This window comes from Lissotriton helveticus, chromosome 11, assembly GCF_964261635.1.
Source record: "Lissotriton helveticus chromosome 11, aLisHel1.1, whole genome shotgun sequence".
Taxonomy (NCBI): domain Eukaryota; kingdom Metazoa; phylum Chordata; class Amphibia; order Caudata; family Salamandridae; genus Lissotriton; species Lissotriton helveticus.
In genome coordinates this window covers 225,873,774-225,901,571 of record NC_136072.1, presented here as the reverse complement: position 1 = coordinate 225,901,571, position 27,798 = coordinate 225,873,774, and the positions used below count along the sequence as shown (strand labels likewise).

The window sequence follows — 27,798 nt, the reverse complement described above, 5'->3', positions numbered from 1 at the left end:
TTTATATATACATTTTAAAAATAATGTATATGTTAAACAAATTTACATCTATTACTTTGTTACAAATAATTTGTTTATAAAAATAGCAAATATTAGTTAAAACATTATGTATGCATATAAAAATTTATTTTTGTGTTTATCTATGAAAAAATTAATAATATAAAAATGTTCAATATTCATAATATTAATTTAAAAAAAAATATGAATACTTTGTAAGAAACAAAAATGTTACTGTTACAAAAGAAATGTACATATTTATCTATGACAATATATTCAATGTCTATGTGAATAAAATAATTGTTATTAAATGAAAAGTACATATTACCATTATTTTTCTTTAACTATTAAAATTACAATATATGTTAGTAAACATAAAATTATGTTAATATCATTTATGTGTTAAAAACATATATATGCACTTCATATATTGTTTTGGATAATAAAAACTGTTTAATAAAAAATTTCAATTGAAATTAAAAATAAATCTCTACTTACAATTTATTTTTTATATGTTTTTCATTTATTACATTAAACCCTGTGTATGTTTCCTTCTTTATTATTGTATATAAATATTAATTACATATGAAATATTCTATATAAAAATGCATTTAAAATTTTAATAATTTAACAAATGTATTATTCTTTTAAGTACTACAATAACAATAATTATAATTATTAAAAAAATTCTATGTAATGTTAAAACTTTATTATAGTATCCTACCAATAATAATTATTTATATAAAAAATTTCTTCTTATTTCCACTTCACAAATTATAAACTCACAAAACCATACTACACATTAAAACCATACAAATTACAATTCCCATTTCACCAATTGTAAACTCATGGAAGGTGCTGGACACTGAACCCATACTAATTACTATTCCCACTCCAGTGGGTGCAACAGTAGGGAAAGTAAATACTTCATATATTAATAAATAAATTAAAAAATAATATAAATTTAACTTTTTTAACAAATGATTAACTATTTAATTTAACATAATAATTAATATATTAAAAATACTAATTAACTATCATGATTTCTATAACTTACCTATTATTACTAAATTACAACTAATTACCAATAATTTATTTGTTAATTAAAAATTCAGTTTCAATTTTTTTCTATTAAATACAATAAAATAAAATATGTATGACGTTTTGAACACATACTTTTACAACGCATACCTTTACAACAAAACTTTAACAACGCAAATACCATTACACCACATTTATTTACAACAAATGTTTTTACAAAGCAAAGACCTTTACAACGCCTAGCATTACAACTTAAGTATTTATAATTATATAATATTGTATTTAATATAAATTAATAGAAAATAATTTAATTAAATGTATTTAAATTTAATTAAATTAATGAAAATGTAAATTTACCTTATTTGTACCCTGTACCCCTCTACCCTAAAACCCCAAACTGACCCTGAACCCTAAAAATACCCCTTTACCCACAAACTAAAAACTGACCCTGAACCCTAAAAATACCCCTCAACCCAAAAACTGAAAACTAACCCTGAACCCTAAAAATACCCCTTTACCCACAAACTGAAAACTGACCCTGAACCCTAAAAATACCCCTTTACCGACAAACTGAAAACTGACCCAGACCCCTAAAAATACACCTTAGCCCACAAACTGAAAACTGACCCTGAACCCTAAAAATACCCCTTTACCCAAAAACTGAAAACTGACCCTGAACCCTAAAAATACCCCTTCACCCAAAAACTGAAAACTGACCCAGAACCCTAAAAATACCCCTTTACCCAAAAACTGAAAACTGACCCTGAACCCTAAAAATACCCCTTTACCCACAAACTAAAAACTGACCCTGAACCCTAAAAATACCCCTTTACCCAAAAACTGACAACTAACCCTGAACCCTAAAAATACCCCTTTACCCACAAACTGAAAAATGACCCTGAACCCTAAAAATACCCCTTTACCGACAAACTGAAAACTGACCCAGACCCCTAAAAATACCCCTTAGCCCACAAACTGAAAACTGACCCTGAACCCTAAAAATACCCCTTTACCCAAAAACTGAAAACTGACCCTGAACCCTAAAAATACCCCTATACCCAAAAACTGAAAACTGACCCAGAACCCTAAAAATACCCCTTTACCCAAAAACTGAAAACTGACCCTGAACCCTAAAAATGCCCCTTTACCCAAACACTGAAAACTGACCCTGCACACTAAATATACCCCTTAATCCACAAACAGAAAACTGACCCTGAACCCTAAAACTACCCCTTTACCCAAATACTGAAAACTGACCTAGAACACTAAAAATCCACCTTTACCCAAAAACTGAAAACTGACCCTGAACCCTAAAAATACACCTTTACCCAAAAACTGAAAACTGACCCTGAACCCTAAAAATTCTCCTTTATCCAAATACTGAAAACTGACCCTGAACCCTACAAATACCCCTTTACCCAACAATCAAAACCTATAACATTTTTAAATATAATTATATACTTACCAACACTTACGTTGTAATGGTATGCGTTGTAAAAATACCTGCATAGTATAAACTTTTTATCTACATACATGCATTGCTATGGTTTTTACATTGTAAAATGTTCATTGTAAAGGTAGTGCATTTTAAACGCTGTGTGCAAAACATTATATACCTTAAGTAAATATTATTATTTCCTTATTTATTATTATATTACTTCCCAGTCTATTCCCCTATAAACTGACAACCCACTACAGAAAATTATAAATTTAATGTAACATAATTAGCAATTAATTAATTAGATAAACTTATTTAGAATTCATATTTTAAATTATGAACATTAATGTTTACATTAACAATTATTTAAATATTACTACAAATTAATTAATTAACATATTTAATACATTAAAATTAAATTACTTCCCACCCTATTCCCCTATAAACTCACAACCCCCTACATGACATAAATTATTTAACATAACATAATTAGCAATTAATCAATTAAATTAAATTATTTACCAATTAATTTTTATATAATTTAAATACATTATTTAATTAACAAATATTAAAATATTACTACCAATGAATACATTTACCTTTTGAAATAATTATAATAAAATTACTTCCCACCCTATTCCCCTATAAACCCACAACCCGCTACATGACATAAATTTTATAAATTTACATAATTACCTATTATTCAATTAAATTAAATTAATTACCAATTAAATGTTATTTAATTAAAAAATATGATTTAATTATCAATTATTTAAATATTACTACCAATTAATAAAAATACATATTTAATTATTTAAATTTAAATTACTTCCCACCCTATTCCCCTATAAACCCACAACCCGCTACATAACATAAAATATATAAATTTACATTATTACCAATTATTCAATTAAATTAAATTAAGTAACAATTAAATTATAAATACTTAAAATATAATATTTAATTAACAATTAATTAAATATTAATAAAAATTAATTAATTAACATATTTATTTATAATTAAATTACTTCCCACCCTATTCCCCTATAAACTCACAACCCGCTACATGACATAAATTATTTAAATAAACATAATTAGCAATTAATGTATAAAATTAAATTAATTACCAATTAAATATTATAAATTAAAAAAAATAATTAACAATTAATTAAATATTAATACCAATTAATACATTTACATATTTAATTAATTATATTTAAAACACTTCCCACCCTATTCCCCTAAAAACCCACTACCCGCTCCTAGAAATTATTATAGTATTTGAAATATTTTTTTTTAATTATTAATTATTTTTTAAATTATTTCTATATAAACAAATGAAAAAATTACATATATTTTAACAATAAATGTAGTAATAAAACATTTAAACACAATGTACATTTAACTATTAGATATTATTTATATCCATATTAATAGTCGATATCATGACAGTCGATATCATGACTGTCGATAACACAACTTTCGATATTTTTAAACTACTAGAAAAATCGATCTTTTTTACTAACGATATTACTTACTCGATATTTTATCAATCGATATTTTTTTAAAAACATAAAAATCGATAAAAAATACATCGATATTACTTACCTCGATATTAATGCCATCTCGATATTCTGGAGTCGATATTATGTCCAGTCGAAATAAAAAACTCGATATTAAGACTGCACACCCTTCACATCACAGATAGAACACTCTTAGGTTGTATGTGAGACTGGTAAAATAAGAACACTAAGAAAGGACTACAGACACCAAGTAGCCACATTGAAATAAATATAAATATACAACACTAATCTTCTCTGATCACGAAGTACAACTTAAAAGTATATTAAGGACTGCCAAAATGCTAACCTATGAGCGTAGTAGGCTTCACAGTAGTGAAAAACGAAATAGGCTGTCACAAACCAGACATACAAAATATCACAGTACATGACCTACATTTCATTTACACAGCACCCTGCCCTTAGGGCTACCTAGGGCCTACCTTAGGGGTGACATGTGTAATAAAAGGGGAGTTTCAAGCTTGGCAAGTAGTTTTAACTGTGCACAGGTAGAATCGCCAATTTGAGAAGTGTTTAAATAAGGAAAGCAGAGTGGTGGGAGCTGGCTAAGCAGCAGTTTGACATTGTAGCTATGGAGAAAGGAGATACCAGTATTCCTGTAACTAGCATTGAGCAAGAACAGGTACGGATTTGAAAACGAGACCGGGGAAGTCAATAGTGGTCCTAATCACATGGACATTGTTTAAGAGATAAGACATGGACAGTGGGCTGTGGAGTTTTGTTAAGTTACAGGGAAGAAGGCAATGAGGTGTGGGAGGGTCAGCTGGGTGTTCGAGTATTCAATAGCGCAACGGGGCAAAAATGTCAGGTTTAAAATCGAGGAAGGATGTGGCGGAGGGTACCGCGTGCCATGTAGACTCAAAAAGTTTTATTCTTTGTCACTGTAAAAAGTTATTTTATTGTGTTTAAGTTTAAAGGGGTGGCAAGAGTAAAGGTTGCATTTTGATTCCATAACTGTGAAAAAATAGACGCATTGTTTTAAATGTTGAAAACTAATATGATGCCTTCTTTAATTTATGCAGTTACCCCTGACGAAGGGCCATATAAGAGCCTGAAATGCATTGGGAATTATTAAGATCTCAAGCTGTTATTATATGAATTGCTATAACCCATGTGACACAGTAAAAGGCCTCGATGGGCATAACCGTCTCAAGAAATTGGGAATATTAACATGCCTGTTTGTGAAAAGTAGACATAAGCATGACTAACTTTGAAAAATACGGAATAAATATGAACGTTGGAACAAGAAAAATTTGAAAGAGTTCTTCATTGAAGCTGTGCGATTGGTGAAGCATCATCGGGTTGCTGCTATTGTTTTTCAACGTCTGCGTCACGTGCTTTAAGGTAAGGCATAGACCCAATCTACACGCTAACAAAAGCTAAATGAATAACCAGAGAAGAGACTGATAAAAACGGTGTGCATGCTGCGTCCCCACTGCTATGTTTGAACTAGTTTTAAATGCCATGTCAAAGTGGCAGTAAACTGCACAAACAGGCCCTGCAGTGTCAGGCCTGAGATAGGTTTGAATGGCTACATCTATGGGTGGTACAATCAGTGCTGCAGAATCAATAGTAGCATTTAATTTACAGGCCCTGGTTATAGGGTATACCAGTTTACAAGGGACTTAAAAGTAAATCAAATATGCCAAACAGGCATAAAACAATTATACCATGTTCAGAGGAAAGAGCATATGCCCATTAGCACTGGTTAGCAGTGGTAAAATGCCCAGAGTTCTAAGTCAACACAAAGAAGGTTAAAAAAAAATTGGAGGAGGATGACACAAGGTTTTGGGTGACCTTTAAGAGAGGGTCATTTTCTAAGAGTGGCTGCCAGTGATACCTGTGGCTGTCAATGTGTAAACGATTGTTTTTGGTAGGCAACAATTTGCAAAATTATTGTTTTTTGTAGGAAAGGTTTTGCAATGCACCTATCTGTCTAATGATTTGAGTACTATACTGCATTTTATATTTGTGCATGCAGCCAATTTCCAATTTTGAAAAAACTTGCAAATAAATCCATGGCCAGGGAGTGGCCCACATTATAAAGCATTCAATAAGAACAATATGCAGAGTACATTTTTTAAATGATTTCTGCCCATTAGGCTGACATTCCAGCAAGGGTCATATAGTATAAACATATTGAAATAGTGGAATGGTACCTTCAGCTATTCGACAGGACCCAAGATTTGGCAGTAACTGTAATTATTGTTTCTGCAATAAATATGCACTTTAAGAAATTGGGTTATTGGTTGAGGGAGGCGAAACCCTACTCAGGCAGTAACCACAATCTCTGTCAGAATGAAACACAAGCAAACCCCAAATTAATCTGTACTCAACCCTCAGGTAACTCAGCACAAAGCAGTCAGGCTTAGCTTAGAGGCAATCTGTGAAGTATACATGCAGCAATTCAAACAGTAATAAAGTGAAAACACCACACAAGAAAAATCCCCTACCAAATTAGAAAAATAGATTCAAATGTATTAATTTATTTGAGACTTAAGTGACAAAAATCCAATCAGTAGAACCTGCGTTTTACAATTTTTAAGTTTTCAGTGAAAACAGGGCTTAGAAGCATCAAGTACCAACTGTGGCTCTCTGGTCTCACCCGACTGGGACACAGTTCATGCCGGCTGCAAAAGAGTGGGGGCCACATTCAGGGACCAAGTTAGGCCCACTTAACAAAGTACCTTAAATCCTAGTTTGCGGAGTGTTGTGAGATCCTGCATCGAGGATGCGTTGTGCAGCAGAGATTCCAAGGAGCTGCAATGCTGCAATGCAGAATCCTACTCTGTCATGGAGGATGCAGTCAACGAGCAGATTGTCATTCAAAGTTCTGCTTTGAAGATACGTCATGCACCTGCGATTCAGAAGAACCTGTGGGACTGCGATGCATCGTTGTGGAGGATGCCTTCGATGAGTAACTTGCGATGTGAGGCCTGTGGCAAGCATGCATTGTACAGCATGCCCGGGGCCTGCCCTGTATTGTGTATATATATATATATATATATATATATATATATATATATATATATATATATATATATATATATATATATATATATATATATATATATATATATATATATATATATATATATATATATATATATATATATATATATATATATATAAATATAACATTTTGGAGGGGGGATGCGCAGACCCCCTCCTGAGGCCAAATGCGGCCTGAGGACCCCATCCCGGGGCCAGGACTTTTCCTTTTTTTTTTACAGTAAAAACAGGTAAGGTGTCTGCACGGTCTAACTACCTGGGCCAATACTGCCTAGGGGACACCACCCCCTGGGGCATGGCTATGACTTTGGGACCGTGGGGGAGCCTCAAAGCCCCTGCAGTCCCTGTCGGCTCCCAGCCTCCTGCCAGAGCAAGTATTGCTTTGGGGCAGCGGAAGCTGCAAACATGCAGCTTCCTCTGCCCAAAAGCAATTCTGCTTCGCTTCATGGAGGCAAGGTCATTTTCAATGCGCTCGCTTCCATGAAGCGAAGCAGAGTTTGCTATGGCTTGGCGGGTAGAACTGAGTCACAAGATGGCTGCCAACACTTCCCTTTTTGAAGTGTTGGCAGCTAATCAGATTTCATGCACGAGATCGGGAGGGTATGTGGATCCTCCGTGGCCATATTTGTATATCTGAGTAACGTTTATATTTCTCAAGAACTACTGAATGGATTTACACCATTTAACAAAAAGAGTGCACTTTGAACCATGAGCTACCTTTCTGCCAAATTTGGTGTAATTCCGTTCAGCAGTTCGGGCTGTAGCTTCATCAACAGTTTCCTATGGAAATGAATATGGAGAAAAAGCGTTTTGGAGCCCCCCTTTTTCTCAGGTCCTGCTTGACGGATCACCCTGAAATACTTAAAACAGCAGCTAAAGTGAGTGGGCTATTAGTTCAGTTCACTGAAAAAACAAAGGTTACATGGACATTATAGTTAGGCTTAGATTTAATTATTACAAAACCAGTGAAATTCAGCAGTTATATTTGCCTGAGCTAACTATAACTTACGCTCCTGCAATGCACTGCTTATGATCTCACATATTGCATCACTCATGACATAGTCAGTGACATAACTGATGACACTGCAATTGGGGAGGGGGGCTGCACAACACCCCTCCCTGGACCAATTTCAGCCCCAGGGACCCCATCTCCCAGGGACCCAACACTCCTACCTATTTATCATTAGGGAGAGCAGGGAAGCCTCAAGGCCCCTGCAGTCCCAGCCTGCCTCCTGCATTCTTAGGAGCCATATTTGTTCCTGCACACAAGAAGCTGCTAGAAATGCAGCTCCCTGTGTGTAGAGCAATTGTTTCATCTGTTTCTCTACTCACATGACAGCTGGCAGGAAAGCAGATGAAAACTTCACTCTCAGCAAGAAAGAGAAGTTTGACAGCTCCTGCATGCTGGGAGCGGAGTTAGTTTTTGATCTCGTTTGGCAGAAGCTGTCACAGTGCTCGTTTTTAAAGAATTTTGCCTAGTATCTGCAATGTCACAGCAAAAAGTAAAAAAGAAAAGAAAAGGTTTTTGGCCCTTGTGTGGTTCCTGTGGGACCCCAGGACCAGGGCTTGGGGGTCAGGGTCTTACTACCCTTACTTCTTTTATTTTTGTTGATTTGTTGTGGGACTCAAGATGGCTGCCAACACTTCCTGGTTGTAGAGTTGGTAGTAAATCAGATATCATCACGGGGACTGTTGCATTCCCGAAGGATCCGTGTCCCTACATATACAAATTTGGATTTCAGTCAATATCTTAAAAAAAAACTGAGCAGATTTAAACCAAATAACAAAAAGAACACTGACTGTTCCAAGAGCCACCTTTCGGCCGAATTTGGTATAATTCCGTCCGGCGGTTGTGCCCAAAATCCCTATGGGAATTAACATGGGAAACACACTTTTTTTGACCCCACCTTTTTCTCAGACTCTTCTTGATGGACTGCTATTAAACTTACCATGCATGAGTAGACCCACCTTCCCCCTTTTTCGTAAAATGTTGTGAAGATTCATGAAACAGTGCCAAAGGTATAAGCAAGTCAAAAAAGGCTTTCCTAATGAAACTAGGGGCCTGACTTAGAGCTTGACGAATATCATGTCCCCGAAACATAAATCCCATAGGCAGACAGGATATCCGTTACCTATGTGACACATTAACATTTCTGCTGAGATCTAAATTAGGCCCAGAGTCCTGACTATAACTTCCTACTGGTGACCGCCAGTGTGTAATATATATACCAATATGTGTGTATTTATATATATATCTCTATGTGATTGTCATCATATTTGTGCCTGTGATACACATATATATATCTTTCTTCTTTTCAAACACGGAGAAGTTTCTTGAGCGTTATATATATATATATATTCACTGAAAGAAACACAGGTTTCAGGGACGTTATAGTTAGTTGGACATTTCACTAATTAACATTTGAGCTAACCATAACTAGCAACCCCGCAATGCACTGCTGATGACGTCACATATTACATCACTCATGACATGGTCAGTGACATCATCTGTCCCCTCCTGAGGCCATTATTGGCCCAGGAGACCCCATCCCCGGGGCATTGCCTCGTTTATTAATATTCTTTGTAAATTACATACACAGGTGGGGGGCTGCGTGGCTCCCCTTCCTGGGCCACTTTTGGCCCCAGGAACCCCCATGCCCCAAGGTCTGGCCTCAACATTGGGGACAGCGGGGGAGCCCCAATGCCCCACGCGGTCCAGGGATATGCTAACGTGCTCCCGCCCTATCAAAGCAAACTGCAATGTTCCTGGGGTGGGTGGTCCCTTGGGTGTGGCGGTCCCCAGGGTCATCAAGGGTTCCAGGAGGGAGGCCGGACGGCCACCCTCCCAACGTAAACAGCCCCGGGGAGGTGGTGGTCCCCGGGGCTGGAGGTCTGCAATGGACCCCAAACCTTAATTTAAAATTGCTCGGGGAGGTGGTGGTTCCCAGGGAGGTGTGGGGATGGGCAGGAGTCCCCCACACTTTCTAATTGAAGTAAAGCCCCGGGGATGTGGTGGTCCCCGGGGCTTGGGGGGACCCGCAAGGCCCCTGCCCCATAATAAGGAATGTCCCGGGGAGGTGTTGGTCGCTGGGGCTGCGTTCCCCCGCATAATATTTAAAAAGCCACGGGAAGGTGGCATCCCTGGGGCAGCATGGGGGGAAGGAGACCCCCCACTTAGTTTTTTTAAAGAAGCCTGGGGAGGTAGCGGTCCCCGGGGCTGCGGGGGCCCGTACGGCCCGCATATATTTACAACATCAAGTGGAGTGCAATGGAGGAAAGTGTTCATAAGTGGAGTTGTATGTTATATAGTGGAGTGGTATAGCATAGAAAGAAATTGAGTGTCATGTCATTGTGTGTGATACAGTCTAGTAAAATGGCTTAGAGTGGATGGGCATAGAGTGGAGTACAGTGTCATAGAGTGTAGTACAGTATTGTAGAGTTGCATACATTGGAGTAAAGTGTCAGACAGTGGAGTGGTGTAGAGCAAAGTATGGTGCATTGTGGAAGAGTTTTGTAGAGTGGAGTTGGATAGTCAGCACTAACCAGGACACTGGGTACCTATTGTTTCAAGGAAGTCTAGCTTTCCTAGCCTTACTCACTGTCTGGGGAACTATAGATGACAAGTGAAGGTTTAGCTTAAGTATGTGATAGGAGATTGAGTGAGGGTACTGTACAACAGAGTTGTCCTGGTTGCAATCAGATGCGAATGTCCTGCCACATTTTATCATTTTGTAAATGTATAGTTAAAAAAAATATATCATTCATGAACCTACTACTGGTGAAAAACAAAACATTACCAGAAATATATCAAATACAATAATGTCAACCTGTAAGGCAACAAAATATAATCTCAGCACAATGCAAATAAATTGTCACAGATTTTAGAACAAGGGTACTGCAAAGATTTGCTTAAACTCGGGTAAAGTTCACTTTTCAGAAAATGTATCTTGTGTTGTGCTTGTATTCTATAAATACTCACATAAACACTAGACACATTTAACGTATTTAAGATTGTAAATACAATTCAAATGATCTTTATTTTCAATATTTGATAAGTAAGTTATAGTGTTTTAAATATGAGATATACTTACTTCCTCATAGGCACCAGTGCATGCATAGTAGTCACGAGAGGGAAGGCCAAGACTAGGCTGGTCAATCTTGCAAAAAGAAAAACAAAGAATAAATGAAACACCTGAAAGTATAGATGTGATTAATGCTGTGGCAGAAAACTATATTTTTCTTGTAATCTGGTACTGTTTTGGGAGCATATGGTGAAATCATATTATACAGCACTGCAAATATTTTTAAGAGCAGGCAGTGACCACACGGATAATTGCGTACTCTTAAAGAATTAAATGAAAATGTTTCATTTTTTTAATGCATCCCATTATCCTTTAGGAAAACAGGATTCATTTAAAAAAAGAAAAAAGATTTTATTGTAAAGCAATCACAGACATTGCAGTCTGCTGAACCCAACAGACTAACAGCCCTGGGATTTTTTGCGGTTCCCAATGCGTTGCAAACTGAGACCTGGTGCACAGACAGAATATCGAGTTTTAACTATCGAAATACACAAATATCGATTTTGAAATAATGTGATACCGAAATATCAACAGTAAGAAGTGACTTAATTATAATAAATGAATTAATATGTTTTATTTAATAGTATTTATTTAATTTAGATCTTAGACTGTTAATTAATTTATTATTATTTAATTATTAATTGGTTGTTTTAATTTTTATTAAATAATTAATTGGTAATTATGTTCATTTTTTACATTTTTTTAGGAGCGGGTTATGGGTTTATAGGGGAATAGGGTGGGAAGTAATTTAATGATAATCAAATTATTAATATTTTCAATGTATTAATATTTATTTAATTTATATTTTATAATGTTAATTGTGGGAAATTATTTATAATATTCTTTAATTGGGTGTTAATTAATATAAAATAATATTTTTATATATGTTTTCTTATTTCGTTTTTAACATCTTTTGTATTGTAGTTGTTATTTTGTTTGTTTTTAATTTTGAATCAACTTCAGTGGGAATATTAATTTGTACCCCTCCGGTATCCAACACTTTCCCTACTGTTGCAGTCACTGGAGTGGGAATAGTAATTTTTTCCCCCTCTGCTATCCAACACTTTCCCTACTGTTGCACTCGCTGGAGTGCGAATAGTAATTTTTACCTCTCCGCTATCCAACACTGTCCCTACTGTTGCACTTCCTGAAGTGGGAATAGTAATATTTACCCCTCTGCTATCCAACATTCTCCCTACTGTTGCACTCACTGGAGTGGGAATAGTAATATTTACCCCTCTGCTATCCAACACTTTCCCTACTTTGTAGTAATTGGAGTGGAAATAGTAATTCTTACCCCTCCGCTATCCAACACTTTCCCTACTGTTGCACTAACTGGAGTGGGAATAGTAATGTTTAACCCCTCCGCTATCCAATACTTTCTCTACTGTTGCACACATTGGAGTGGGATTAGCAATTTTTACTGATCCGCTATCCAACACTTTCCCTACTTTTGCACTAACTGGAGTGGGAATAGTAATGTTTAACCCCTCTGCTATCCACTACTTTCTCTACTGTTGCACACATTGGAGTGGGAATAGTAATTTTTACTGATCCGCTATCCAACACTTTCCTTACTGTTGCATTCACTCGAGTGGGAATAGTAATTTTTTCACCTCCACTATCCAACACTTTCCCTACTGTTGCACTCAATGGAGTGCAAAATGTAAGTTTAAAAATGATTCAATATGTTTATGTATTAATTTATGATATAATCTTTTTATTAGATTTATGTTATCTATATGTATATATAAATATAATTCTTTTTAAAATTTTATATATTTATAAAATGTATTATTAGTTTATTAATTGTTTTAAAGTACATATACAAATATATATATATATATATATATATATATATATATATATATATATATATATATATATATATATATATATATATATATATATATATATATATATATATTATATTTTATATATGTATGTTTACATTTTTTTAATTAACTCACACATGAAAGGGGAGAGGGTCTACACACAACTCTGCCACCCGAACCCCCTGAAGCAAGACCTGTATACACAGAAAGGGGTGGAGAGGAAAAAGAAAGTAATACAAAAATGTCTGATCAGTGACACATAAGTGTATTGTGAAAAACTGCCCTCACTCACACACAATGTGTGTGACATGCTTCATCATCGGGTCTGCTTCGACGCCCAGGCGTAGCCACGCACTGAGCAGAGCATAGGGAGGGGAAACATAAAATACAGAAACAGAACTCAACACAAACAACTAAACGTGACAACAGGGAATAGTATAGTTAAAACTGGCTCCTGGATACCTGGTGAAACTTTATTGATAGGTTCCAAGGCCAGGTTTAAAAGTAACGGATGGTAGTGCTAAGGTAGGATATTAGGACCCCCTAACACCCCTCCTTTACTGCTACAGTCAACATGTTTCGACCTATGCGTGCCCTCAAGTTAGTTGGTCACATTGGTCTTCCTCAATGACGCTTAACTAGATGGACACGGATATTGACCTGTGTGCTTGGCATTCCTGTATTTGTGTATTTACATCTAATTTGTATGCAGGTTGTGTTCCCTGGAACCTCACCCCCCAGACGCCAAGTCGGGTTTAAATTCTCAATAAACTCGGTGAGTTCTAATGTTGGAGTGGTTGGGGATTCAACTTTCATGTGGTAATAAACCAGGCATAAAAGGTCATGAATTTATCTGTTGAAGACCACGATCATCCTTGACGGATCATTGCGTTTAGTTTGGTATCTTGATTGAACTATGGGATACATGTCTTTTCATTTCTTTTTAAATCAATTTTTTGGCATAAATTGGACCACAGTCGGGTTAATTGACCTTGAAACAGCGACCAATAATTATGCCTAATATGGAGGGCTATTATGTAATAAAAGGAAATAAGATACCTTATAATACTGTAACAGAGGTAACATTTGGGTATTCTTTCTAACTTTTAATGTTATCTATCAATTTCTTTACAGTATTTGTCATCCTTGTTGGTGGAACTGCCTCCATATGGACCCAAACTGATTGGGAAAGCGATCATTAGCCTTGTAGCACCAGACTAAGGTAAGGGGGGTATTATATGAGACTGGGACAGTCAGACGTCTTGAGGAAGACCAATGTGACCAACTACTGAGAGCACGTATAGGTCGAAACATGTTGACTGTAGCAGTAAAGGAGGGGTGTTAGGGGGTCCTAATATCCTACCTTAGCATTACCATCCGTTACTTTTAATCCTGACCTTGGAACCTATCAATAAAGTTTCACCAGGTATCCCGGAGCCAGTTTTAACTTCACTATTCCCTACTGCAATCTTTGTTCTATCACTGTACCCAGTCCTGGTTTGTTATATTGTGTCGTGAACACTGTTGTCACGTTTAGTTGTTTGTGTTGAGTTCTGTTTCTGTATTTTATGTTTCCCCTCCCTATGCTCCGCTCAGTGTGTGGCTACGCCTGGGCGTCGATGCAGACCCGATGATGAAGCATGTCACACACATTGTGTGTGAGTGAGGGCAGTTTTTCACAATACACTTATGTGTCACTGTTCAGATGGTTCTGTATTAGTTTCTTTTTCCTCTCCACCCCTTTCTGTGTATACATACATTTTTTAAATAACATTTATTTATTATATTTGTTAATCTGTACATCACATCTAAATCATTTTGTTTGGATCATTTTATTATTTAATGTATTTAACATTATTTCTACATATACAAAAACAATATTTTTGACATCAATATTATTTACATCGATATTATTTTTTGATATTTTTATATTTCACATTGTAAAGATAGGATGTCGATATTTTTGACATCGATGTTTGTGTATGGGGATATTTTGGTAATCGATATTATGTCAGTTATCCCTGAGACCTACTTCATTAATATTCATGAGATAAATCTGTTTGTCACTCACTGGGCATCGCAAAAAGTTTAAAACATACTTGACTACATTAGTGTTTGCGAATACGAAATAGCAAATCACAAATATTCTCTATTTGGTAGCAAAACATTAATACATTCTATTCCGATTCGGTATAAGGAACAGACGCCCCCTCCAAATACTGAATCAGTTTTTGGTCGCAAAACAAAATTGAGATTTGGTAATGTGCCGCCGAATCGCAGTTTGGGTTTGAGACATACCAACTTTCCTTTTTGCGGTAGCAGACAGCCCAATTCTTGGAATTGGCCTGTTTGAGACTGAAATAAAGTTTGATACATGCCTCTAGTTCGGTGATCAAAATTGCAAATCAGGAGTGATTGCATCATGGCAAGATCTTAGAAAACAATGTCATTTCATCTCACCAATGTTACTCTCACTTTTCTTCAAAATGTAAATGGTTTATTAATCTGTTCTTTGGCCCCCACCTGGTCAAAAATTAAAACTCTCAAAAGTCAGTGGAAGAATTCATAGATCAAAATAGGAAATGTCACTCTTCATTATATGTCGCAAAAAACTTTAATCATGTTATCTTCAATAAATATAATACAAAAACAAGTACAAAGTTCATACAGTTGGCCATGTGGGTTCATCTTTTAGCTCTCACTGGAGGTTAAACAGGTGTAATCTGTCGGTTCGAGTGGGGACAATTTAGGGGCAAGAGTTTGGTCCATGCTTGGTGGGACTGGACCAGGGAGGGAGCAATAACTACTGTTGAGGTAGTTGAACTCAAGCAGTAATAAGCACCAGTTCTGGAGGTACGAAATCTTTGCATTGTGTCCCTGAAAATTGTTAGCACGATTAGTGTTCAGTCTGTAATTTAACTAGACGTTAACAAGACACTCAAGGACAGAAAATACTGAAGTTCCTAGTGACAGGCTGCATTCTGAAATATTTATTCAAATCAAAAGAACAAAACCATTCTCCACATAGTCACAACATGAAACAGCCATGCTAGAAAGACTTCAGGGTTCTTTTCCTCCTCTCCTTTTCTCGATGGTCCACCAAGCAAGCCCTCTTGGAGGAAGCTTAGATCTGATCAGCCATGTTCATGGGCATCTCCTCAATGGTGGTATTGTAGAATGTCTAAATGTCCTTCAAGGTTTGCTTGTCCTCTTCTGTCACCATGTTGATGGCCACACTTTTCCTACCAAAGTGCCCATCCTCGTCCAATCCTGTGGATGCAATTCTCACGGTCCGTTGGCAGGTCATAGTTGATGACCAATAGGACCTGCTGCATGTCAATCTGTAGTGATCAGCACACAATTAAAGCCGGATCGGAATTCACGCACAATTACATCCCGCTCCTTTTGGTCCATATCTCCAAGAAGAGCGGAAACTGTGAAATCATGGTCATCATGCATCCTCTCAGTAAGCCAGTCCACCTTCCTCTGCGTGTTGATGAAGATGACAGCTTGGGTGATTTTCTATGTTTCCTAACGATCGCATAAGGTGTCCAATTCCCACTCCTCTTGCTCCACATTGGCATAAAACTGTTGTAAACCCTCCAGGGTCAGCTTCTTCTTTTCACCAGGATACGGATGGGGTCTCGCATGAACTTCTTGGTCACCTCCAAGATGTCAGCGGGCATGGTGGCAGACAAGAGCACTACTTGTGGGTTGCTGTTCAGCTTCTGAAAGATGTTATAGATCTGGTCTTAAAACCCAGCACTCAACATCTCATCCACTTCATCAAGCCCAAACATCTTGATGCATTTGGGGGACAGGTACTGTCGGTTAATCATGTCAAACACGCTCCCAGGGGTGCCCACAATAATGTGGGGAGCTTCCGACTACAGCTTCTGCACTTTCGCCCTCACGTTGGTGCCCCCGATACAGGTGTGGCAGGAAGCCCCCATGCAGTCTCCCTGAGCTATTACCACTTTTTGGATCTGTTGGGCCAACTGAGGTGTAGGCGCCAGGACCAAAGCATGGGTAGCCTTCAGGTCCAGCTCAACCTGCTGAAGAATGGAGATGGCAAACGTGGCAGTCTTCCCAGTACCAGACTAGGCCTGTGCAATGACATCATGCCCCTTGATATAAGGAAGAATGGCTTCGCTGCTGGATGGCGGAAGGTTTCTCAAAACCATAGGCATATATTCCTCGAAGAAGAGACTATTGACAACTTCATTCCAGTTACTCTCGATGATGCAGTCCGGCTCCATACCTTCGGCCATTGTCTCTAGTGCGGTTTTCGTAGCTCGCCGACATGCTTCAGAACGTTTCAGCCGAGGGTCTCTAAATGGTATGACGGATGTACAATTAAAAACTAAAATTCAGGAAGTTCCTGTGTATCATCTTAAATATTAATGTGAATAATTTCACATATTTTGCGGCAATCAAGATGTACATAAGTGTCATAGCAGAGCTGTATATCTGTCTAGATGGTATACAGGACGCTGCATCACAAAAACAGAGGCTATTGAAGTACAACATAAAAATCGATTGATTCCTTACATTCTGCACTGTGTATCGCATACTGGAGAAATACCCACTACTGTGACCAACTTGTCTAACTTCTAGATTACAATAGGCACAGTTTCATGGTTTTCTATGCCAGAAAAGATAGGACCTATCGATTTGTGATATGCCTTCAACTGCAGGTCTGTGCATATCATTTTGGGTGGGATAAGCAATGAGAAGCAGAGGATTGCCCATCACCAAGATACTGTTGGTAGGAATTTTAATGATAGCACATCTGGTTTGAAGTGGGGGGTGGTGTTGAATATTTGCGACTTTTTTCATTCTTTGAATAGCTAATGTGGGATTTTCACAGTTTCCAGAACTTGACCTAAACAGTGATGTTTTTGCTGTAAAGACAGACTTGTAGTATGTGAACTAATTGTATTACAGGGTCAATGAGAAAACCAAGTGGGTATGATCCATTTTGTGCAAGTCCTCAGTCTTTAGAACACTCTCAGCACATTCATCACAGAACAAGCAAACTCCATTACATTAAAGTTGGACTACATCATTAGAAATAAGCTGGAACCATCTGGCACCATCTGGAACTTACTACGAGTTGAATTAGATGCTCTAATTCCTCAAAAACTTTGCACATTTTTCAATATTGCAAATATCTAAGTTCCTCTTTTTAAATCCATCACATCAACTATGTCTACCTTCCCACACTACACTACATCTGCCCTTTCTCATCAAAAATCCTTTAGATTCTTTCAGTTTGATTCCTCTCACTCCAATAGCCCCTTTCCATGCCCTCTTGCTTAATATCTTTGTACCTGGAACTTCATGTACTCCGGTTATCCTCCCCATCATCTCACGATTCTGCTCTTTCATCACTCTTTCTGTAATAATTCTACTTTACTTCTGAGTTACCTCTTTACCTACATTTCTGTCTCTTTTTAACTTGAGATCACCCATCTCATGTTTGACCTTATTCCTCATTTCCTAAACCTTTTGCCATATAGTTCTCATTTTCTTAGCCTCCTTAACCCGCTGACTCCTTCCTTTCAGCCCCTCTAACTGCCCTATGCCATTCACCCTACTGTGTTCTTTTTGTATTCATAGTTCTTCTCCTCTCTTTATTACTTGCTGGCGTTGCCAGGAGTTGCAAAAGTGTGCTTGCTTGTAAGCTCCACTTATACTTCCTCCATTCCTATGGTGTGGTGCGATGTCCCCTAACAACGTGGATTTTATCATGGTGTCCATTGCAGTACAGGTGAAGTGAAGACAAAGTTCTGTGTGTTTCTGAGAGGCAGTAACGAGCGAGATCGCCTTTGGCTGTCTCTCTGCTGGAACAGCCCTGTGGCTAGCACATCCTGAGAAGGGCATTCTGTTGTATATTTGTGCTTCCTTCATTATGGCTACTTGGAGTCAGTAGTCCCTCCTTTGTGTTTCTATCTTCCTAACCTCCCATAGTACCTATGAGTGTTCTAATTGGTATGTGAAAGTTCCAGTCTTGGCAGTTGATGGTCTGGTCAGCTGGGGAGGTGTAATGCTTCTGCTGTGCTATCTTAATAAATCTATCTTAATTACCTGAAGATGTATCTTGCTGCCTACCTAATCTACTTGCAAGACATTCCCTACCTTCCAAGACGGCCCCTTCCTGTCTTCGAGGGGTCAGTTCATCACGCTGACTGGCACATCTGTTCCGGTTCTTTTCTTCCAGATTAGAGAAGGGCGTCTCTTGTCAAGCCGGCCCCTTTTCTTCATATCTGAGGAGTGTTACTACATAATCCTGCCCACCTTATTCCCACTGTCGAGTGCATTTGTTCCTGCCATCTCCTTCCTAAAATAGGCATGTGTTTTTCGAACTGGCATCTTGCCGTCAATTCAAAGGGAAGGCGGTTACCTCAGGAAGAAAAAGAAACCAGCCCATTTTCATGGCGCTGACAGGCACAGCTGTTTCTGTCGTTTACCCATGATTTTGCCTGTAGAATAAAGCTGACATACACTGCTTTTTATTCACATGTGTAATGTGTCATTATAGATATATTGCTGACAGGCACAGATTCATTGAAACTGCCTGCATTTTTGTAAAGCAAACACAAGGAGATGATGGACGGAGCGCTGAAACTTTTCAGACACTCATCCCCAGTTCCAGATCTGGGTTAAATCCATCATCGTTCTTTAGCTCACTTAGTAACCCCAATTTAGACTCAGCCATATGCAAATCAATCTTGGCCCTGTGCCTCATGGGAACAGTCTAGTCCGAACTACCAAGCCAGGTCTTCCCTGAGCTGGAAACAAGCATCCTGGGACCGGTTTCAGGGTAACACCCTGTAATGGGTTATGTATCTAGGCTGAGGCCTCTGCAGGGTAGTTCAGCTGGTCACTGTTGCCAGGCAACTTTTGGGAAGTTCGACAAGCCATCAATGACAGCACAGTGGGCTGTTCTTGGGCTGGAGGACTGGAGGCGTTGGAAGAGACAGTTTGAATGTCTGCTGCAGGGGCTGATGGTCTGTGCACTGCTAACCAAATAAATACTTGGAAAGGAACTTCATGTGTCTTGCTGTTCAACGTATCATTGGCAATGAGTGCCTGCTGGGGAGAGGTATGTGAGGGCCATCAGCTTCCCCATGGACCCACTAGGACAGCTGCAAGTTCAAAATTTTCATCACTTATCGTCTTACAGGGAGATGTGTGGATTTTAAGGTATTTTACAGAATGTTTAGAGATTGGTAGTGTTATCCCTGTTGAAAGAAGCTCTGACAATCTATGAATAGCGGCGTGCATCGGCACCCATCTACAAGATTCAACTGGTGTTATTTTTCAAATTGGCTGCTCATGGTGTGGACCCGCTTGGGAGGGTGTGTTGATGGTAGTCTTTGTAATGCGCATTACCTTCTAGGCTGGCTGTGTCACAGCTTCAGAGGATTTCCATGGTGACAGTGGCAGGGTTTTCACCAAGGTGAGCGATATCAAGGTTCTGGTGAGGCAGTTTTGTGCACGTATCTCCCGGTTTGCGAAGAAACAACGAGTTGCAGAGCGGTGGAGTTAACCTTTCCCTGCGGGGTGAATGATTTTGAGGATTCATTTCGGGTTGTCGAAATTACGTGGTGATGCATTCACCTTCACTCTGACTTTCGGGTTATAAATCATCATTTATGGGCATGTGCGGTGACGCGCTCACCTTTCTTGATATCGGAGTACACTTCCAGGCTATTGTCCATCATCTTGAGCATGCACGGTGACACGCTCACCTTTCTTGATATCAGAGCCCAGGAACTTTACTTTTATTTCTCGTTGTCTACATTGGATCTCTAAAAGCAGCCCGGTGACGCGCACACAAGAAGTACTGGTAATCTTCATATAGTAAATTTTGTGTATGGCTGCACATTTACTCTTGTTCATTACTGTGCATTAAAATGCATGAAAATGTATTTTTCATTTCCTCAAGGAATATTCATGTGGTAACTAATTCAAACAACTTTCCAGTGCAATCTTGGGGAAAGATATATATATATATATATATATATATATATATATATATATATTTATATATATATATATATATATATATATATATATATATATATATATATATATATATATATATATATATATATATATATATATATATATATATATATATTACCTACTGGCAGTCGCCAGTAGGTATATATAGTTAGGATTTTTTTGAATAGGGATTTCTGAAAATTCTATGTTGAATAACTTTAGCGTTGATGGACGGAATTGGGTTACATTTTCAGGAAAATGGCACATTTTGTTTCTGAGCATCCCCTGAAAGTTTGGGGGAGTTTCGTCAAGCGGGGGCCGAGAAAAAAGGGGGGGACCCAAAACGTGTTTTTAACATTGAGTTTTCCATAGGGCGGTTGGACTCACTTTTAGCTCGAACGGCTGAATGGATTTCTATGAAAGTTGGCAAAATTGTAGAGACTGTTTGCCCGATGTGCCTTTGCTAGGTCTCAAGATATGTGCTCCAGTGGATTTTGAGAAATTAACGTTCAAAAAAATATATATATCTGTGACAGCGTCCCGGTTGTTGTGTTGTGTGGGTGTTGTAAGTACCAACATGTAGGTACCAATGAAGAGTCTAAAATTCAATGTACACCGTCTCCTCTGTAGATATTTTGTATGTTCTAATATGGGTTATTTAAATGTAAATGTGTGGAAAAGCACTTCATGCTTTAAAGCAATTGTATTTTTGAACTGATTGTTCTTTCCTCTTAGTCCTCCTCTTTGTTTTTTTCCCCCACACTCTTCTTCAGCATGATAGTTGATAAATTCGTTCCCTCAAAAAATGTATATACATAAAGAAATTATATTAAATACATATAAAATATATTTTTCCTTTAAAAGAAGAATACATTTTACAGCTTTTGATATTTGCTATTAAAAAACCATTGAAATTCACTGAAAAAAACAAAGGTTATAGACCATATATAGTTAGGAATTAACATTTACAAAACCTTGAAAATTCACTGAAAAAACCATAGGTTATAGACCATATATAGTTAGGAATTAGCATTTACAAAACCTTATTTTACTCACACAAAACCATTGAAATTCGCATATATAGTTAGTTGCACTAACTATATATCGTGCACCCGCAATCCACTGCTGATCATGTCACATATTACATCATTCATAACATGGCCAGTGACATCACTGATGACATCACTGATGACATCTCAAATGACATCACTGATGACATCACTGATGACAACATCCAGTGACTGTATGTTTCTGTAAAGTTAAAATATGTCTTACATATTGAAGAATGAGTGGATGTATAAGTGTCTGGATGAAGGATTTAGTAGGTGCATGACTGACTGTATGAGTGAGTGATTAAATGTGTCTCACTGAGTGCATGGGTTAGTGATTAAACTGTCTTAATTTGTGCATCATTATGTCTGTTGTTCTGTAAACTGCTGCTTGTGTTGATCAGTAGCTATATGAGTAACTATATGGGTTATTGATTGGTTGCCCAAGTATTTGTATGGGAGACTGAGTGTGTGTGTGGGTGGCTGGGAGGTGTATGACTCTGTGCATAGATGTGTGAGCAGTTGATTCACTAGATGTATGGGTTCAAAAGTGCATGTGGAAACAGCTGTATGGGCGGTTGACTGTGTGCATGAGTGTATTGGTGAGTGAATGGATATCTCAGTGCTACATGTCAAAGTAAGTACATATGTAAAACACAGTACATGTGAGAGTTGACATATATAAATAACTGTGCATAAGAGCCAGTGAATGTGTGAGTGGCTGTATGGATCATTGTGAACTTGTATCAGGGATTGTATAAGAGAGTAAATATGTGTTAGTATATGTTTGAATAAGTAAGGTGTGTATAACTGTATAGTTGAGGAAATGGAGGTGTGATTGATTCTTTGCATGACTGACTAGGTGTGTGAGTAACTCCATGGATGAGTGACAGTCTGTGAGTGTCTGTTTACACTGAGGGTATCTAAGGTTATATTAGAGTCTGAAGAGGTTCATCGTATTATCACATGAATGATGTCATCAGTGATGTGGTCAGTAATGTCAAATGAGATGTCATCAGTGATGTCATCAGTGATGTCATTTGAGATGTCATCAGTGATGTCATCAGTGATGTCATTTGAGATGTCATCAGTGATGTCATCAGTGATGTCATCAGTGATGTAATTTGAGATGTCATCAGTGATGTCATTTGAGATGTTATCAGTGATGTCATCAGTGATGTCACTGACCATGTCATGAATGATGTAATATGTGACATGATCAGCAGTGGATTGCGGGTGCGCGATATATAGTTAGTGCAACTAACTATATATGCGAATTTCAATGGTTTTGTGTGAGTAAAATAAGGTTTTGTAAATGCTAATTCCTAACTATATATGGTCTATAACCTATGGTTTTTTCAGTGAATTTTCAAGGTTTTGTAAATGTTAATTCCTAACTATATATGGTCTATAACCTTTGGTTTTTTCAGTGTATATATATATATATATATATATATATATATATATATATATATATATATATATATATATATATTTATATATATATTTATATTATATATATATATATATATATATATATATATATATATATATATATATATATATATATATATATATAGATAGATGTATAGATATATAGATATAGAGGCCACACATCGGGGACAGCAGAGAAAGCCTTTAATGAGAAACAGCATGGGCATAATGCATTTCGGCACTGTGGCCTTCCTCAGATGCCGCTGTAAGTCCGGTTGTAGCTCCGTCCCCGCCTTTTAGGTCTCCTGTGCTCTCCCCCATTTGAGGGTCAAAGTTTAGCCCCAAGTCACATGGTCGCACTGCCACTGCGACCCATGTGAAACTCCAAGTCCCAGAATGCAGTTTTTTCGGGCTGTGGGTGCCGTGAGCAAAATTACTGGGGAAAGGCGCGTTGTATGGAGTTGAGCAGGCCAGACAGAAATGATGAATTAAGGCCTCCCTGGGTCCCCTTAACGCTCCCAACCTGCGTCAACGATTCAGCCGGGCTGTGAGTCGACTTGTCAGTGCAAACGGCTCTCCGTGAAGTCACGAGCTGCTCCTGGCAGCATCCCTGGCGTCGTCGGCAACGTAGGTGGGCAGGAGAGAATCCAATTCCTTGGAGAACAAAAACAAGCTGCAATAGCTGATGCCAGAATCTCCTGTCACTTTGAAGGAGCGGGGCCTCTGTCACGCCTCTGGCAGGCGCGCAAAACATCCAATTCACACCACTCCGAATAAAGAAGGTGAGAGGCCACACATCGGGGACAGCAGAGAAAGCCATTAATGAGAAACAGCATGGGCATGATGCATTTTGTCACTGTGGCCTTCCTCAGATGCCGCTGTAAGTCCGGTTGTAGCTCCGCTCCCGCCTTTTAGGTCTCCTGTGCTCTCCCCCATTGGAGGGTCAAAGTTCAGCCCCAAGTCACATGGTCGCACTGCCACTGCGACCCATGTGAAACTCCAAGTCCCAGAATGCAGTTTTTTCGGGCTGTGGGTGCCGTGAGCAAAATTACTGGGGAAAGGCGCGTTGTATGGAGTTGAGCAGGCCAGACAGAAATTATTAATTAAGGCCTCCCTGGGTCCCCTTAACGCTTCCAACCTGCGTCAACGATTCAGCCGGGCTGTGAGTCGACTTGTCAGTGCAAACGGCTCCCCGTGAAGTCACGAGCTGCTCCTGGCAGCATCCCTGGTGTCGTCGGCAACGTAGGTGGGCAGGAGAGAATCCAATTCCTTGGAGAACAAAAACAAGCTGCAATAGCTGATGCCAGAATCTCCTGTCCCTTTGAAGGAGCGGGGCCTCTGTCACGCCTCTGGCAGGCGCACGAAATATCCAATTCACACCACTCCGAATAAAGAAGGTGAGAGGCCACACATCGGGGACAGCAGAGAAAGCCTTTAATGAGAAACAGCATGGGCATGATGCATTCGGCACTGTGGCCTTCCTCAGATGCCGGTGTAAGTCCGGCTGTAGCTCCGCCCCCGCCTTTTAGGTCTCCTGTGCTCTCCCCCATTGGAGGGTCAAAGTTCAGCCCCAAGTCACATGGTCGCACTGCCACTGCCACCCATGTGAAACTCCAAGTCCCAGAATGCAGTTTTTTTGGCTGTGGGTGCCGTGAGCAAAATTACTGGGGAAAGGCGCGTTGTATGGAGTTGAGCAGACCAGACAGAAATGATGATTTAAGGTCTCCCTGGGTCCCCTTAACGCTCCCAACCTGCGTCAACGATTCAGCCGGGCTGTGAGTCGACTTGTCAGTGCAAACGGCTCCCCGTGAAGTCACGAGCTGCTCCTGGCAGCATCCCTGGTGTCGTCGGCAACGTAGGTGGGCAGGAGAGAATCCAATTCCTTGGAGAACAAAAACAAGCTGCAATAGCTGATGCCAGAATCTCCTGTCACTTTGAAGGAGCGGGGCCTCTGTCACGCCTCTGGCAGGCGCACGAAATATCCAATTCACACCACTCCGAATAAAGAAGGTGAGAGGCCACACATCGGGGACAGCAGAGAAAGCCTTTAATGAGAAACAGCATGGGCATGATGCATTCGGCACTGTGGCCTTCCTCAGATGCCGGTGTAAGTCCGGCTGTAGCTCCGCCCCCGCCTTTTAGGTCTCCTGTGCTCTCCCCCATTGGAGGGTCAAAGTTCAGCCCCAAGTCACATGGTCGCACTGCCACTGCGACCTATGTGAAACTCCAAGTCCCAGAATGCAGTTTTTTTGGGCTGTGGGTGCCGTGAGCAAAATTACTGGGGAAAGGCGCGTTGTATGGAGTTGAGCAGACCAGACAGAAATGATGATTTAAGGCCTCCCTGGGTCCCCTTAACGCTCCCAACCTGCGTCAACGATTCAGCCGGGCTGTGAGTCGACTTGTCAGTGCAAACGGCTCCCCGTGAAGTCACGAGCTGCTCCTGGCAGCATCCCTGGCGTCTTCGGCAACGTAGGTGGGCAGGAGAGAATCCAATTCCTTGGAGAACAAAAACAAGCTGCAATAGCTGATGCCAGAATGTCCTGTCACTTTGAAGGAGTGGGGCCTTCTAGGCTGGCTGTGTCACAGCTTCAGAGGATTTCCATGGTGACAGTGGCAGGGTTTTCACCAAGGTGAGCGATATCAAGGTTCTGGTGAGGCAGTTTTGTGCACGTATCTCCCGGTTTGCGAAGAAACAACGAGTTGCAGAGCGGTGGAGTTAACCTTTCCCTGCGGGGTGAATGATTTTGAGGATTCATAATTTTGGGTTGTCGAAATTACGTGGTGATGCATTCACCTTCACTCTGACTTTCGGGTTATAAATCATCATTTATGGGCATGTGCGGTGACGCGCTCACCTTTCTTGATATCGGAGTCCACTTCCAGGCTATTGTCCATCATCTTGAGCATGCACGGTGACACGCTCACCTTTCTTGATATCAGAGCCCAGGAACTTTACTTTTATTTCTCGTTGTCTACATTGGATCTCTAAAAGCAGCCCGGTGACGCGCACACAAGAAGTACTGGTAATCTTCATATAGTAAATTTTGTGTATGGCTGCACATTTACTCTTGTTCATTACTGTGCATTTAAATGCATGAAAATGTATTTTTCATTTCCTCAAGGAATATTCATGTGGTAACTAATTCAAACAACTTTCAAGTGCAATCTTGGGGAAAGATATATATATATATATATATATATATATATATATATATATATATATATATATATATATATATATATATATATATATATATATATATATATATATATATATATATATATATATATATATATATATATGTATTACCTACTGGCAGTCGCCAGTAGGTATATAAAGTTAGGATTTTTTTGAATAGGGATTTCTGAAAATTCTATGTTGAATAACTTTAGCGTTGATGGACGGAATTGGCTGAAATTTTCAGGAAAATGGCACATTTTGTTTCTGAGCGTCCACTGAAAGTTTGGGGGGGTTTCGTCAAGCGGGGGCCGAGAAAAAAGGGGGGACCCAAAACGTGTTTTTAACATTGAGTTTTCCATAGGGCGGTTGGACTCACTTTTAGCTCGAACGGCTGAATGGATTTCCACAAAACTTGGCAAAATTGTAGGGACTGGTAGCCCGATGTGCCTTTGCTATGTCTCAAGATATATGCTCCAGTGGTTTTTACGAAAATTAACTTTGAAAAATATATATTGGGCTACATTGGGCTATATATATGTTAGAGCCCAAATGTAGCCCAATGTAGCCCAATGTAGCCCAATGTAGCCCAAAGATGGCCACCAGAGACAAAAAAAAACAAATGTAGCCTAAATATCAGCCAGATGTAGCCCAACTATAGCCCAATGACAGAATGTCCCAGAGTGTTCTAAAGAACAACTAGAACGCTAACAGTCTTACTTATGACAAAAGTATGGCACACCTGAAGTCATCTTGATTGGAATAAAGTGGTAACACTTAATACATTTAATTTGAAAAGGAACAAAATGAGGGGTTTCATTTTGCCATAGAAATGTTATATATATATATATATATAACATTTCTATGGCAAAATGAAACCCCTCATTTTGTTCCTTTTCAAATTAAATGTATTAAGTGTTACCACTTTATTCCAATCAATATATATATATAGTTAGGATTTTTTCGAATCGGGATTTCTGAAAATTCTATGTTGAATAACTTTGGCGTTGATGGACGGAATTGGCTAAAATTTTCAGGAAAATGGCACATTTTGTTTCTGAGCGTCCCCTGAAAGCGGGGGCCGAGAAAAAAGGGGGGTCCCAAAACGTGTTTTTAACATTGAGTTTTCCATAGGGCGG

General features: G+C 38.7%; 1 protein-coding gene and 1 pseudogene across 7 annotated transcripts in view; both read right to left on the bottom strand.

Moving 5' to 3' along the window:
* The window catches only part of MME (membrane metalloendopeptidase), a 493,355-nt gene that overhangs the window by 241,714 nt on the left and 223,843 nt on the right, over positions 1-27,798 (bottom strand). For all 7 annotated transcript variants that reach the window (XM_078667833.1, XM_078667832.1, XM_078667829.1 and 4 more), the window contains one exon: positions 11,160-11,225. In XM_078667833.1, coding sequence (XP_078523959.1) covers positions 11,160-11,225 — 66 coding nt within the window. The remainder of the gene's footprint in view (positions 1-11,159; positions 11,226-27,798) is intronic.
* Positions 16,110-17,290, bottom strand: LOC144792682 (eukaryotic initiation factor 4A-I pseudogene; annotated as a pseudogene).